Raw genomic sequence first — 17,349 nt, 5'->3', positions numbered from 1 at the left:
TTTTTTTAATATTAGTGTCCTGGATGACTGATGGTGTTTTGCAAGAGACAAATAATGCATAAATTGTTCCTAAACTGAAAATATGAATGTCATCCTCAACATCCTATCCAAGAAACAGACTGTTTATTTATAGATTAAGACAAAAAAGACAAATCAAAACAAGTGGAAACATCAAACAGTCAGATTTATGTTGGTAGTTATAAAGTTTGCGCTGCGGGAGTTATTTCAATAATGCTGTTGACAAACCAACTTATCCCTTCGGGTGGGTAAACAACTCTCAGTGCATCTTAGTGCAGTGTTACAGCACAGTGAAGTCATGTTGTTGTCAAACATGTCCCACATATTAAGGGTGACACCGCTTTCCATTTGTATTTAAGGCAACGGAATCAATCACATTCAAAACAAACTGCTGACACAGACAGACCTGCGGCGCTACATCATGAATGAGAGCCATGGCTGAGCGGGTCAAGGTGGAAAGTGCGTAGACTGGCGTGGATTGCAATCTGTCAAGTGCAGATTGGCCAAGAGTAATGAGCCTTTACATTACAGTTCAAATAAAGCTGATACTGCAGGAGTGCTATTTTGCACAGTCAAATTACAGTTCGATTTTCACCTAACAAAGACTCAGCAACATTCACCAATCGATATGTGTCAAAATGTCGCCCTGCTTTCTTTAATAGATCTGACAAACACAAGGAAGTGCGTGCAGATCTACAAGCATAACGAGTCAGTGGGTAGGGCAGAGGGTTTAGGGAGAGGGGGGGGCAACAGGATGATGGAAAAGTGCAAGTTTAACGAAAGCTAAAGACACTTCGGTTTTTATTTCTTTTTTACAATCAAAAATATGACACACAGGACAGCTTTGTAATATATTCTCTCAAAGGTATAAGGCATAGTGGCATCTGAAAAAAAAGAAAAGTTCATTTTTCTTTGTCTGGGAGTGTCCAGACTGTTTGTCAAGATAACAGAAACAACATGATAGTGTGCATAAATGAAGAGTGAAGGGCACCGCGTCACAAAATTTCCCGTTTCTGACATCTGTCGGGCTTAACAGATGCATCGCTTGCCTGCGTAGCCAGGCTCCAGTCTGAGTCAGCCAGGCTCACCAGTAAGCTGAGGATCTGACTGGCGGTGGAAATTGAGCCTGATGATAATTGATTGCACATAACTTGTGTGCTTCACTTAAAGAAAGTAAGTAGCGAGTATGGTATTGAAAAAGTTGGAGAGCAGAAAAGACATGGCCATCCATATTTGTCACAAAAGCCCCCTTCAAGGTCAGCTCACTGCCAGCATCCACCGCGAGGGGAGAGGGGAGTGGAGTGGGGTAAAAGCGAGATGGCTGATGGAGAGCGAGGGGATTTAGAAGGGCCAGCCTGACAGCTCAAAGGGGCCGACGGCTGGCTGAAGCAAACACTGACGGACAGGTGGATGAAGGAAGAGTCGGGTCTGCTGGTATCAGGGGGCGTGGTCCATGGATGGTCCGGAATCATTGTCATCAAAGTCCCGGGGGTCCATGGGGTCTGCCCTTGGCTCTGGTAACCTGGAAAAAGAGAGCAAAAACAGAACAGAACAGAACCATATTAGATGACCGTAAAGATACATATACACTTTCACAAATAACGATGGCGCGTGCTCCTTGTAAAAAGATAACAAGCTGACTTCTCTTTTGGAGAGAGGTTGAGTAAGGGGTTTACAAGTTACGTTCATTACTAACAGGAATAAAAACGTGTCTTTAAATGAATACAAAGACAGCCAGATGGTGTTGAACTTCTCCCAAACAACCAAATGTTGAGTGTGACCTGTTTAATGCACATGCATGGATGATTAGCCCTCAATTCTAGCTTGAATGTAACCACGTGCACAGTGTGCGTAAGTGTACAAGCTTGACGTCCTTGAACTTCTTTCTTCTCGTAACAAAAACACAGAAACACCACCCACACACACCCTTCCTCCATGTGCACATATTATGGAAATATAATAAACCTTTGTGAAATGTAATCACCTTCAATCAAGCTACGCCTTAAGTAGAAATCATCCATTCTGTCGGTTTTATATTAGCAGAACTGCGGTGACAGAGATAAAGTGATAGCTAAATTGCAGGGACCTGTAGCAATCCGAGCCTGGCTGAAAGATTCAATTTCACAGTCTACACTAATCATATGCTCTAATTGGACAGAGTCGTCAGGGTGATAGAGCACTGTTCCCACCCTCAGACGCAAAACTCTGTCCTGGAACTTCTCTCCTCCCTCCCCCTACACTCTTCTAATAATGATTTACCCCATGTGTCTATCCATTTTCATCCATGTGTCAGCAAGTTTTTCTCGACAAACAATCTATAATTCAATGAGATTTAATGCACTTTGGAATGTTGCCATTTATCTCCCCACTCCTTCCTGAAACAATCATTTCTTATGACCTTGCACAGCTCTGTTTGCATTTATCTTTCATCTATCTGAGGAAAAATCAACAAAGATTATTCCAATCTCAACTTCCTGACACTGTCCAGATGTTTACTGCAATGGCAGGATGACTGTATTTTCTTGGTTTATGATCGATAACTTCTATGTCAAAACTGATATCATTGATTAAAAAATTAAACTGTAATGGGATGCACAAAACAGATTACCTGCGTGAACCCACAAGGTCATGTGTTTGTTCACTCTCAGTTTAGTAGCTACATATGTGTATGTAACCACAGTTCGCTCTGTCAGTTATTACATCTAGATAGAGAGTGGTTCATGACAGTAAAGCAAATGGTAATTGGTATAACAAGCTGAATGATCTCTCACGCAAATGCTTGCACACCACCGTAAGTGAAACAAATGAATCCTTCCTCAATAAGCACGGTGAGCATGAACATCTTTGCGTTTGCAAACACATGCAAACACATAGGCGGGACTGTAGCGGGAGCAAGAAGATGAGAAAGCAGGTAATGGCAAAACAGTCAGTTGTACAGAATACTTGATCTGCTTTTTTAATGTGCAGTCTCCAGGGGAAAAAACAGTTTCACCCGCATTCATTTTCATGGCCTAACTGGGGCCACTCCACTGATTACAAAAATAAGTGAAATTTTATAGATGCCTATGAAAAAATTCTCACTTGATTAAATATAAAAATATTACTGAACATTTTGTTATTCATTTGATGGTCTCAATTGCGAATAGAAAGGGTTCTTCTTAAAGTGTGATTTTCATTTAGAGTAAAAAAGGTGAAAAAAGCAACATTGCTTAGGGGCGTCACTAACTTGTGATTGATAGGTCATCACTACCTTGTTGTCAGTTTTTTGTGATTCGAGTTGACCCTTTCACAGTGTGTTTCAGTTCATAAAACCAATTTTTAGATTGTAGTCACTAAAATTTCTTGTTTGGTTCCAAACTAGGTGGTCCGCAAACCACTGTGTGATATCTACTTATTTTTTCCAGTCTTAAGTTCCAAGCTAGTTGTGATGGAAAATTCTGGAGCAATGGAGACTAAACTCAGAGAGACACGGGGAGAGCTGGAACTTTGATGGCAAACACTGAAGGTTTATTATGAAGTTAACAGCCGGAGAATTGACAAGACATTTGCGTCAGCCACGAGTTGACAGAGCGGTTGCCCGACCAATTCTGAAGATCTCTACTACAATACGAGGTTTTAACTAGTTCCAAATGGACAATCAACATTTTTCAGTCGCCAGACTAAACAGATATGGACCCTAAATCTAACTTAAGCTGTCGCACATTGGAAAAGAATGTACGTCAGGGAACCTACGTTCCAGATAAGAAGGGCTTCTAGATGTCCCTAAACAATAAACTATATATAACTATATCAGGTCAGCTTGTGCTCGGTCATAGACTGGCATCAACAAAGTGTAGAGGCTGCGCCCTCCTTAAGAGAGATCACAGCAACCCGAAGGCCAAAGAACTATGCCATAGGAATAGAGACAGAGGAAGGAGAAAATTATGAAACAGGTCAAAGGTTAAACACCTAAGCAAAAATATTCCCTAACACTATTAATGGAAAAAAAACCTAGCCACCTTTGTTTGTTTATGATGTTTCTGTGCACAAACAAAAATAAAAAGGGGTAAAAGCACAGGTGTAATATGTGAAGCCTTCAAGACAAATTGAATGAGATATAGGACTGCCTGTCCGTGATAGCGAAGTCGGTTCAAGTCCCCGAAAGACCAAGTGCTACCGAGGTGTCCCTGAGCAAGGCACTGTTCCCAACACAGCTCGTACATAAAGATAGATAGGACAGAATAGATAGAAGTACTTTATTTATATGGCAGCCCATTGCTTCTAACACCAGGATGGGTCAAATGTGGGACGAGTAAGGGTTCCTTTTTCTCTCTCTGCTAAACATGGAGCAGCTAACACCCTACGTAAAAATTGAACGTTGTAAGCAACAGTGATGTATCAATTACTCATGGATGAATGAGTTTTCAGAGCTGATAAACTAAGCCTTATCTTACCATGCAGGTCTGCTTCACCACTGCGCGTTTTGCTTAACAACCTTTATACTTACTCCTGCATAGTGCAATATCTCAATTAACAGTTAAACACTGTACTGTTCTGCCTCCGTATTCCCGCCCATGCTGTATGCAGTCGGAAATACATTTTTCTCAGCGCTGCTCCCAGAGTATTTCTGTCTGACACACTTGTGTTGGCAGAAACAAAGAGCTGCTTCCTTTCCCTTCCTGCACTTCCTCCAGGAGCACAGACACAAACTCACAACAGGGCATCTCATCAAAGAGCAGCTCTCATGTGAACATGCATGCGCGCGCACAAGCACACGCACACACACACACACACACACACACACACACACACACACACACACACCTATAGTCAGAGTGAATGCTAAGACATTTTGATGCATTGCTGGCATTTCAACATTTAAAAAAGAAACTTAGAAATTGTTAAATGTATAAAACATGTTGTTGGTTCAATAAGGCAACAACACACACACACACACACACACACACACACACACACACACACACACACACACACACACACACACACACACACACACACACACACACACACACACACACACACACAGACACACACACACACACACACACACACACACACACACACACACACACACAGACACACACACACCATGGCATCAAGTCCCAGCTTCCAAAAAGTGATGTACACACACACATGCTTGGCTGCTGTAAAGTTATACCATCTTTCTTAAGTATACATCGGAGACATTGAATATTCAGAAGTGCTGTTCCCATTCAAATTATTGGCAACGTTTCTGTACCACGCCAATTCTACTCAGTATTCAAATTGTCTGGAGCATCACACAGGCTGTTCTCTCTTTATTGTCAGCACAAAACATAAAAGGCTGCATTGAGCTAAGCCCCACGCTCACACACAGCTCCCTCCTTTCTGACATGGTGTTGGGGTAAAAACTGTTGGCAGACTTATTTCTGAAGCAATTTCATCTTGCATCTCCACTCAACCAAAAACACTCACCCCCTGCTCTTCTTTAAAAAAAAAGTAATTACAAATATATTTATAGGGCCGCAAAGTGAGGCCTCCACTTTGGAGGCAAATGAACTATTTATATTCAAACGGTCCTTGCTGAGCCTTAGGACACACACGGATGTAATAAGTTATTTATTCCGCCTGCAGGAAGAAAGCCATTACTTGAGAGAGTGAAAGAGAATGGAGGCCATTGGGTGGTGGGTGGAGAGGAAAGACAGAGCTTCAACATGCAATAAAATGTCAGTGGTTCGGTTATAAATTCCCCACAAGTTAAGGCCCTTGCTTTGTTCTCTTTTTCTCTCTCTGTTCATTTCCCCCTGGCCTAAGTCAAAGATCACTTTCTTGTGTGAGTGTGTGTGTGGGGGTGTTTGCCCTGACGATTGGGTTCTTTCTGCCCATGACTTATTCATACCCTCTAATGCAGTCGATGTATTATTGATCAGGGCCGATCATTGCCTCATACCCTTGGTGTGACCATATCCTGCGGACAGAGGCGAGCTGAGGGCCAGGGACCTGCTGCAGAGCTCACTGTCTGAGCTCCGCTCTCTGTGCCTCCTGGTTGATGGATGGACAACAGGCTTGGTGTGTGGAAATTTGGAACACTCTGTGTGTGTGTGTGTGTGTGTGTGTGTGTGTGTGTGTGTGTGTGTGTGTGTGTGTGTGTGTGTGTGTGTGTGTGTGTGTGTGTGTGTGTGTGTTTGTTTGAGAGATATAAGATTTTTAGATAGGAATGATAGACTACAATCAAGATAATCTTGCTAATGTCCCCTCTCTGAATCCGAAAGTTTTGCCAATAGCCTTAAATGAACCCATCACTCAAGAGAGAAAAACCTCAGGCGCACCACGAAAAAAAAAAGAAAAAAAACAGAAGGAGGGAGCGTGCGGGACGTTCCTTAGACTTTGACTTTTGTCTCTTTCATTCTATTCTGTTTTGGCCTCAACCCTGTGCAGCTCTCAGGGAGATGGAGGAGGAAGGGAGGGGTCTTTGCCCTGATTAAGTTTGAATTCCCTGCTCTTGGCAGAGAAGCTCCAGGACTCCTAAGTCATCATCCGGAAACACTCCCATCACGCTGTGGCAGCCTGGCCAGCTTGATCCATTCATTGCCATATGAATAATCATACTGCAGTAGCTTTGGATATGCTGAAGGGGTTTGAGTTGTGTGTAAAAAGATGGAGGGATGGGCAAAAAAGGAGGAGCTGAAAAACGAACTGGGGGTTGCTGATAGGAAAGCGAGGTTCTTCTTGATTAAGCAAAGGGGTTGAGTGTGAATGAAGCGCTGTACATAGCGCTGGTGGCAATCATTCTGAGGGGAAAGTAACTATTGCGATTTGCATTTCCAAACAGAGGTGATGCCATCGAAGCGTACTCCATCACATAAGAGGGCAGGGCACATTTCTCAAGACCTGGAGGCCTGAGGTTCGGTCTAATGAGAGAGGTTCCCTAATGCTTATAGATGGAGCACAGGAGGGCAGACTCTTACCCTTACTCTGCAGTGAAGTGGGGCACTTTGCCTCTACTTAATGAAGTAAATCTTGTCGCTTCTGCAGGATAATTTAACACCACAAACAAGCTTTACGACAAGAAATGACTGTGATGTGAAAACAAAGATCAAATAAATGAAATGAAAAAATAGTGCTGCATTAATGACTTAATGAAGAAGGGGGGAAAGAAAAGCAAGCGTTGTTTTTAGGGCTGTAACGAATAATACAAAGCTTTGAGGCGTCATTCGGAATGATGCAATTCAAAATCTAAATCAACATTCATATGCTGTGAAGCTTTTTGTTTTGTAGTTCAAATAATTCAGTTTAAACCCAGTAGTAGCTGCACACTTGCGATAATATTATTTGTGTCTTTTATTGTTTTTGTAGAATTAGATTACAATGGTTGTTCTATATTATTGCTTCTTTCATGCATGATATCAACTCTGAAGCCCAAAATGCTTCATTTATTTAAAAAATGAATTTCAAAATACCAAAAGAAGAAATATTGTTTGTCGTTAGCCTTTAAAAAAACATTTTTACTGCATCAAAAAACAGATTACACTATTGATTTATTTTTAATTTAAAAAGTGAGGGCTGGGCAGTATGACAAAAAAACTCATATCAGGGTATTTTTCCAAATTATAACCAATCATTTTTCAACGTTTGGAAATGTATTTACATTTATATGTTTTGGCCCCACCAAAAAACACTGGTCAGTAGTGGCCTTCATGAGTTTTATGTGGTATAAGGAATCAGAATGCAATAAAACTGCAAAATGTAAACCACTTTATTGTGCAAACATACCAAATAACAACTCAAATGTAAACAAATCCCCCCATTGCCTGAAACTGCATGTATTTCAGCGGTGCAGCACGAGCGCCCTTCCCCGCTTTTTCAACGGTATTGCGATATATAAAAAAATCATATCATATGGTATAAAGTTCACGGTATTCGTTATGGAATGGTATACCGCCCAGCACTAGATTGGAGTGTTATGTAAAATACAATAAAATATCACATGCTTTACTATACTATTAGTAATGAACGTTTCTTTGCTCGGCTGGATCTAATTGGCCAATGTCCTGTAAAGGTGTAAATCCCTCTCTCTTAGCATCTTGACTGCCAACTTCCCTCCTCTCTCTACACATTTTTGCTCATTCCTTTCATCTGACAGCTATATCTAGAGGTGTGTAATTTAGAAATAGCCCCTGCACACACCTTTCATTAGGAGCAAACCTGTGATCTTCCCAACACTTTGCACTGCGATGATCCTGCCAGCTAGAATTTGAGATATACGGATGTATACTAATGAGAAGAAATGTGAGCGGAAAACCGGCGGGGGCAAAGGAGTGACATGGAGAGGTGGAGGAAGTCTTAAGGAAGGAATAGACAATTTATCAGAGCTTTCATAAAGGTGAAGATCAGAGAACAAAGGGAGGAGAGCCAGAGTGTTGGCAGGAAGTGACAGCATCGAGATGGGAGCGTGTTGCCTATAAGCTCGCAGACAAGGAAGAGAGAGGTGATGTGTTAGTGTGGGAGACATGACTAATACATTTTCAGGAGTTTCTATTAAAGTTCCATTGTCACAGGTCACACATCCGTAACTATCATCAGATAAGGTGCTTTTCTCTCATTCTCTTAAACAATGAGCAGGAGAGCACCACCAGGAAGACAATCATTAGTCTTGTTAAGAGGCGACATTTTAAGGAACTTTCACATAAGGAAACAAAGCAGACACTATAGGGCTGTCACCAGCTACTGCTAATGAGTAAATTACACTGTACAAATCAAATGACAAACTAATATACTTGCAAAAGAAAAAAAGGACACAGATTTTCAAATGAATGATAAACCCAGCAATGATTTGTAATTTAATATTTTCATAAAAGAAACATGTTATAACAAACAAGTGGCATTTTACTGTTGAATACAATTTGCCTATCTTAGCGGTTCTGTTGGGGGCAATAAGTATGTACAGTCTGCATCAATAAGAATAAATAGCCACTGTAACAACTGATAATTGTCATTGTGGTTCCTTGAGTCGCAACCATTGCTGGTGTTTATTTTTTAATCTCTTGAAGAGCTTTAAACAAACTGAATTTGATTTTAAGGAAAGATTGTGAAGTGTTGGTTTTTGATAAGAAAAGCTGCTTCCTGTCGTACCCCAGAAGTTGATTCTAGGCCCCTACCAATATACAGAATGTATATAACATTACCTTAATATAATATTTAGTTTGTGTTTTTGTCATTTTTATTCGGTTTCACCTTCAAATAAAGGTGTGTTACAAAACGTTTTTGGCTAAATTGAAAAACTGATATTTTAGGTGTAGCCTTTAACAGTGTGGATTTCTACTCTCCTCATAAAGGTGTTTATCTATGTGTTATTACAAAGATTCAAGAAGTTATGACTGACTAACATTTAACGTGTGATTCTATTCTCTACTGGTAAAAAAAATAAGATCTAGCATCCCTCCAGCAAATTCAAAATGCAGCTGTTAAGGTTTGATCATCTAAAAAGAGAAGAGAAAAAGAAATGCACATTGCCCTGAATCTGCTGTAGCTTTCTATACCTGCTATTTTTAGTACTGACTATTTTAAGATGTAAGAGACTACTTTAAAGCATGACTGGTTCTGCCCCATGCTACATCACGTACCTTTGGAATACATGAACTGAACAGACTGTGAACTCAAGAGGAGAGCTGTCTGACTGGAACAACAGCAACCTAAAAGTAACCATGATTGGCACTCAAGGTTTTGATAAATAAGCATGTTTATTATGTTAAATATTAGTGATGACTTGTTTTACCATTTTGTTGTCTTTAATAAGTCATCTCATGTTGCCGTCCTGATTTATTTATATTCTACAACATTTCATCTAATACACCATTTTTCACTGGTTTATGTCCTATGGTGGCAGAAATAGAAAAACCTCCGCGAGAGTGAAAGCAGTTATTGAGGAGCGAGGACTCGATTAAGATTCTGCGGTGAGAGGCTGATATGTGGGCACAGGTGCTACCAGCTCTGCAGGTGGAAAGCAGAAAGGAGGGATCACTGCTTGGATTTTATGACTGCTTCAGTGTTAATCACGGACCCAGAGGATGATTAACTCCAACTGATTCACAGGAATATGCCAAGATGTATAAATATATCTTTCAAATGCATTATGTGACAGTTGTATAACCAATAGGCATCAGGCTATAGGACAACGAAGGACACTGTATATGGAACTGAAATCACCATCACCAAAACAGTGGCTCTTCTTCCTCCACAGGCTGCAGAGGTTCAAGATGGATTCCAGGATACTCTGCAACTTCTACAGGTGCACAATAGAAAGTATCCTGACCGGCTGCATCACGACCTGGTACGGTAGTTGCACCGCCCTCAGTAGATAGAGGGCAGAGGGTCAAAAATGCAGAGAACATCACCAGGACGAAGCTGCCATCCATGGAGAACCTCTACTCCCAGGGGCTCAGGAAGAAGCCCACAGGATTATCAGAGACCCCCATCACCCCAGCAACAAACTGTTCTGTCTGCTGCCGTCTGGCAGGCGGTACCGCAGCATTAGAACTAAAACCACCAGACTCAGGGACAGTTTCATTCCACAGGCCATAAGAGTATTTAACAGCTGAGCTTGCACAATTTGTATTGTTGTTTTTATATTCATTCTTGTATGTCTTATAATTGCACTGTTGAGTAACCTGCAATCTAGGTTTTTCACATAAGTAGACCGTGTATATGTTATGACAATAAACCTTTGAATTGAATTGAAATTGAATTAAAATCCTAGTTATAGGATATTTTATCAGCTTCAGTTTGGTATGGATGTCACGATAACAGAAATGTAGTAGTTGAGAGCAATATAGGGGAAATAACATGATTCTATTACCACATTTCATATGAGGGTAAACACAAAACAGTAAATCCCCACATAATTTTAAATATACTTCTTATTACTGTTTACGTTGTAAAAAATCCAACTGGATTTGTCACAAACATGTTATTTTTTCCCTCGACACAATACCATTTTAAACATCAACTTACTATTTCAGTATAGGTTTTGTAGACATCCCTAGTTTAATTTGCTCGGATATAACATATTCATGCACAGAACTGAAAACCCACAATAAAGCTATTAAAAAACATTGGTCTTTATGCAAAATAGTGTAGCCATGTCTGATGTTCTCTGACGCAGTAATACACATGCACATATTATGCAAACCAGTCACACACAGTAGGGATTCATGATGCTATTTGCCTTAAGACAACAAAAACAACCACAACTCTGTTCTTCCTCAATGAGAAGGGGGTATGATCTACACAGGTGTCAGAACTCCCCAGGCATTTTAATGATAAATCTGTAAAATTTCTTTATAGCCTGCATCTGAGCAGCAACCCGTGTTGAGCCACAGTCTCAGCAGTATTGGTTTTGTTTGCATTGTGATTTATTGGGTTTAGGAGAAGGTTTTCCCTAGGAAATATCACTGTCTATATCCATACTGACCGCAGCAACTGTTGTAACATAATATCTCAAGTGACAGCCTGATCAAGCAAAGAAAAGTGTTATCTTTGATCTTATCAATTATGAAGTCTTTCTGTAATTACATCTCAATTTGGGATTGAACTATTATAATATGAACAATTTATACCCGCATTTACATGAAATTAATTATTGACTTAATGTCTGAAGACGAGTGGAAGAGAGTGAATAAAACTGCTTGACCGAGGAAAAACAGCCTTCCGTCAAATGGTGCACGGTATTGACTAACCCCTACAAACAGTGACTGCCTACATTCAGAGTCACTGGTCCATTCAAACTGTTCACTGGGATTGTGTTGGTCCTGAAAAACAACGCAACACCCTGTGGTGTTTCCACGCTGCTCCAAAGACTTAATCAGCCCACGGAGGAAGTGAAGAGACAAGGCACAACAACAGCCAATGCATCATGGTACAGGGACAGAGAGCTGGGGGCTGTTGAATATGACCCTTTGTGTGTACTGCAGCTTATTCATCAGCGCAAAATGAAAGAGGCGAGGACAAATCCAGCTCATCATCCACCAGATGTATCGCCTCAAGTAGGAGCCCGTTCAACCTCATGTTGCTGCATGCCATTATTTTGAGATGTGCATTAGAAAGTGTGGCGCTTTCCACTCCGACTGGAGATTGCGTGCAGTCAACTCACTACATGATGCATGTATTATGCTGAAGACACCCGCGTCTGCGAAACAGTGAGGTGGAAAGGTCGGTGAAGCGGAATAAAATGGTGTGTTGATTCTCAGCCAATCAGAATAATCGCACAGGTTGGTGTGCGCTGCAGCAGGTTCGAGGAGTTGGATGAATACTGTTATCCCTCCATGAGCTAATTTCCCCGCTCACTTTGACACAGCTACCCGCCGTTAATCATACAGAGGAATTATTGCAGAGCCATTCTGATAAGAGCATTACATCACTGTGAAGACTAAATCTCACATTTGCTCATTTAGAGATTTTAGCATTCCTGTAGCCACAGGGGCAATTGAGGAATCAAGCGAGTGCAGCAATTCCATCCTTGTGGCCAACAAAAATAGAACTGCTCATCAGCCTGAATGTGAAATTTAATCTGACCAGAACATGATGACAAGCATCCCTGTTTTCACTTGTTATACGACTGCGTGTGCTCCATAATACTTCCTTTTAAGCCCCTCTTTACCGAGATGCAGCCTGACAATTATTATCACTTATCTTGGGTAGCACACCCCTGTGTAGGCATGGGACAATTTTCCAGGGCTATTATGCTCTTGGTCGCAAATTAAATGACAATGAATGACGTTAAGAAGATCCCTTGGAGGGAGCAAGGAGGAGATAATGGAATCACCTTAATGGTTCCCCATTGTATAACAAAGAGAGAGGGGGGAGAGGACAGACATGTTGGATGTAGTCTGCTAACAAGGGGTTTACTCTTCTGGGGGTTACACTGTGTCACTGGTATTATTCATTTGACAAGCCTACAAATATGCAGCTATTCACACATTCAAACTCAGAGCCATAAAGGAACCCAAGGGGTGTTAATGTAACAGGATAGATGGCTCACTGCGGTCTGCAAAGGATTGTTTTCTCTGGTGGTACAAGGTGAATGTGCTTGGTGTTTCTCTGTGAGAGAGACATGATGACTGAATGCACATATTAAAGACTACAAATGTTATGGGATGCAGTGTGTTAAAATCTTGGACAAAATACATGTTGCCAAAGGGTGAGAACGGTTATACAACAGTGCTAAAAGCTTAACTGATGGTTTAATAACCGGAATGGACTGAAACAAAAAACAGGAACCATTTGCCAACTAAATAAGAAAAGACAAATCTTATTTCTTGAGTGCCTGCCATCTGTTTCCAGTCATGCTTAAAAATCCCCAACATTTTACAAATAAATAAATCAGAGAAACATAATTAAACTCTGAATCACACGCTGCACCTCTGGCCGCAAGCCAGTCCCTGATGTTAGAGCAGCTAGTATTGTATAGTAAGCTGGGTAATCTACAGGATGTCACACAGCTGTGGGTTAAAGTCTGCACAAAAAATCGTTTTAGATATAACAAAACTAATGATACATTTTATTTATCAAGCGCTCTATCAAGTGCTCAAAGATGCTTTACAGTGTTAAAAAAATACAATAAGATAAAATAAAAAAGTCTAATTAAAATCGAGCAATAAAGCTACATTTATCAAATGGACATGTCATCAATCACACATTAAAAGCTAGTCTAAAAAGGTGAGTTTTGGTCAGTGTTTTGAAGGTCGGTACAGTCTCTGATTCGTCGTGAGAGTGAGTTCCAGAGAGTGGGTCGAGCTATGGAGCGACGGAGAATGCTTCTTGGTTCGTGTGGGGATAGACAGGAGGTTGGCTTCTAATGACCGAAGCATGCAGGAAGGGTGGTGGTGGTGAAGCAGGTCAGTGGGGTAGGAGGGGGCTTTGTGGGTTAAAGGGAGGATTTTGAAATGTAATCGTTAATGGAAGAGGAGCCAGTGCAGGTTTTGTAGCTATCAAAAATGACTGCTGACACACAATTATAATGTCTTACAGGATCCTCATTGTGATACTATTGTGTTAAACATGTGATGAAAGTATTAAAGTATAACAACGTTGTGATTTCCACACCAAGATCCCCCAAATACTGGTTTAGAATAATGATGATTCCTACAGCACTAATGGGAAATTACCATGTTACTCTTTTGCCTTTCAAAACACTTCATTATTCACTTCAGGAATAAATGATGATTCAATAGGATTGGCTCTCTAGTGGTAAGTATCTAATAATAGCATATTTGACTCTGCATGTTGACTTGCAAGCAAAATGTCTTTTCTGGAGTAAAAAGAGCATTGCAGCTTCACACAAATAATAGTGTGTTAGTTATTTTGTTCATGAAACAAAGAAGCAACATTATTGTTAATTTCTCAAACACTAACTAGGATAATAATACTGCTTGACTTTGTAATATACTGTAGGTTTGTGCCTTGCTTAGATTCTTATAATTTTGTACTGTTGGAATAACCGTTTACACATGCAATATACTGTCACTTAGAATTCAAACTCATCATCTGTTCCTCTTTCCACTAGACATTTAATTCCCACATCTTAAATGTGTAAATGAAATTGCCTGATACTTGCCAAGGAGAGCAAAACTTGTTTTTCCTGCATGTTTTTTAAAAACATGCAAACTCCAAAAACAGATTTGTCTTTGGCTTACATTGAAATTTCTCTACTATCTAATACTCCTTTGAAGTTTAAATCTCAATCTCAAGCCCACAAGAGTGAGAAAGGGAGAGAAAAACACATTGGAGAGATAAACTATTATCTGTCCTTCGGAGAGCACACGGCATCCACTTATAGGTAATGAATAGTGAGCACCTATGATTCCCCCTTCTCCCTTTTACTTTAAAGTTCTTCTTCTTTCCCATTCCCTCTTTTGTGACTTAAAATTGGATGCAACTTTATTTCTGGGTTGAGTTGGTGTTATTTATTATGCCCTGTATCTACTTTTTAACAGTATTTTCTTCCCGTCTCACGCTTTAATCGCCCCCTCGAGTGCCTTCCCCTCTCCGCCCTTTGTTGACTCCACAAGCCCCATTGATCCAGGGTTACTGAAGAGATCTGCAAAGTCAGTCATGTGACCACTGAGCTGGCTCTGTCCCACCGTCAGACAGCCATTATGAAGGCTGTCTGGCCATAGCAGCGCCCACACACTTGGCAGGCTGGCAGCGCTGCCCCCTGTTGCCTCTTTCAAACAACCCCCTTCTCTACCAGCAGAACGCCGGCGCCACCTTAATCAATGAACCGCCCAGGTGCCTGGAGGAGCTGTTCCAGAATCAGGACTGCTCTGGACAGATTTTAAAATGAAAGGTCTGCTGACGCCACTCTGGGGGCTTCCTCTGTCTGCAATGTACTCTTAACTGCGATGGAGGGATGTCAGGGGCTGGAAAAGAAAAATAAGAGGAGGAAAATGTCAAATAGACAGGTTTTGAGAACAGACTGGCTATTAGGCAAAGCCTTCTGTCACATGAAAAGACCACACCCATCCCCTGCATCCAAGTCCTGTCATCCAAGCCCTCAGTGTGAAGGACACCCAGACAGACAGCCCAGAAAACCTGGGCTCCAGACTGTCACAACTCTCATCTCGGCTGATAAAATTCTTGAATGTCTCATCCATGCCTCCCCGCCTTTTTTCCTCTGCAGAATGTTAAACACACTGTGGAATAAAGGACTTCCCTTAGGATGCAGCACAAAGATCTTCCTCTGGCAACAAACAACAAAGATAAACAGTTATGATATCTACCAAAAAAACTGCTCTAAAAAAAGTTCTAAATGCAAAAATGATGTGCTATAATCCAAATGGGTAAGCATTGGGCTTTACAGGGGCACTAAACTGAGACTAGTCTGAGCTTTATTAGTCTGTGAAATGTGTTGTTTTGTTCCTGTAGACGCAGCATAGTTAGAAGCAGCATAGCAAGAAGCAGCATAGCAACACGGTGAAATACAGTTATGGGGCTTGACAGCTCCCAAGTGCTGCCTGACTAATAAACTTTTATGTGTACTAATGCATCCTGTAAAACGTTAGTCATAAAATCCTGCCTTCTGCTTAAGGTGACATGCAACCACTGGATATATCGTAATCAATGTGGATCCTTGGGAATTAGACATGCATCTGTTATCACAAGAAAAATCAGGACAACATGCAACATGGATCAAATGCTGACAAAAACAAAAAACAATACTTAATGATTATAAAAACAACGATTGAAAAATTGTCTGGCTCAAAAAAACGGCAACTCAAAAGGCAACGGGAACCCGGTCAGAAAAAGCAATTAATTTTCGCTCACATCCCTCCCTTCACAGAACAACGCTGGATTAAGGTGATTTTGTAAAGTGCACGCTAAGTCTCCCATTAGTATCCTGATGTAGTTAAATCCCAACCATCTCCTCGTCCCTCTCTAGCCGATACAATAAATCTACATGATGACAGGGCTTGTCGTGAAGCTGCTGAATTAAACATGGCAGCCTCTGCCCTACCCTCACTTTGAGAATAACTGAGCAGAGGGACAGCGTGGAAGAGGGAGAGTGCCCTGACAACCTCCCCACTTGCACACGTGTTGTGACGTTGTTGCTGTGTCCGAGTGTCTGCGTGTGCTGTTCCCGTGTTGACAGTTCATACCTAGGGCTGGAGGTTTGATAACGCACTGATTCATTGCCCCATGGTTCAGCATGCCACTATCATTCTCCTACATCTCCACCAAACTGAAATCAGACCTGTAATTCTACCCGAAGGTCTGTGTGTGTTTTTGGCTGAAGGCAAACCATTAGGTGAGACTCTGTGAGGGAGTCATCTGTAAAAGCATCTTCCTGTCCGCACAAATAAGACAGTTGCCTTGTTCTTTCTGGCTTTCCACTAATTACACTAGTCAAGCAAGTGTGTTTAACTGTGTATTGGTGTGCGTGGTGTTTATGCATGGTTCCAGAATGAATAATGGATGTTTAGACACAGTGTGACATCTTCAGAGCGCTTTTACTTGTGTGTGTGTGAGCCTTGCATGCATGACAGGGTGGAAGGCAAAGTTTTCTACAGATCCAGTATGACAATCTGCCTTGTGGGTGTAATACTGCTAGTGTGTGTGTGTGTGTGTGTGTGGGAGGGTTTCCATAGATCCTATTTTTCCTGTTTGTAATTGGGTATAATGCCGTGACAACACACAAGACAGGAGAAGAGGGATCTCTAATTGCCTAGTCCACTTCCTGCACAATGTGTCATGTCAGCCTTCCCCAAGCCAAATCATGCAACTCTGGAAGGTAAAGGCACCCACACGTTGCCTACAGCATGCAAACTGCACTTTATACCAATTAGCAACTGGATGACT

The 17,349-nt window shown here is 41.2% G+C and overlaps 1 protein-coding gene across 2 annotated transcripts in view; it reads right to left on the bottom strand.

The window, feature by feature from the left end:
* Positions 1-790: 790 nt before the first annotated feature.
* The window catches only part of trim44 (tripartite motif containing 44), a 42,498-nt gene continuing 25,939 nt past the window's right edge, over positions 791-17,349 (bottom strand). The window contains exon 6 of one of the 2 annotated variants that reach the window (XM_063873768.1): positions 791-1,540. In XM_063873768.1, coding sequence (XP_063729838.1) covers positions 1,456-1,540 — 85 coding nt within the window. In that variant the 3' untranslated portion in view covers positions 791-1,455. Of the gene's footprint in view, positions 1,541-8,809; positions 15,414-17,349 lie in introns of those variants that run through there. The other variant, XM_063873777.1, reaches the window with a different exon arrangement.

Source organism: Eleginops maclovinus, chromosome 2 (assembly GCF_036324505.1).
Source record: "Eleginops maclovinus isolate JMC-PN-2008 ecotype Puerto Natales chromosome 2, JC_Emac_rtc_rv5, whole genome shotgun sequence".
In the NCBI taxonomy this organism is placed as follows: Eukaryota; Metazoa; Chordata; class Actinopteri; order Perciformes; family Eleginopidae; genus Eleginops; species Eleginops maclovinus.
The sequence above is the reverse complement of the archived record's forward strand: the minus strand, read 5'-3'. Positions and strand labels throughout refer to the sequence as shown.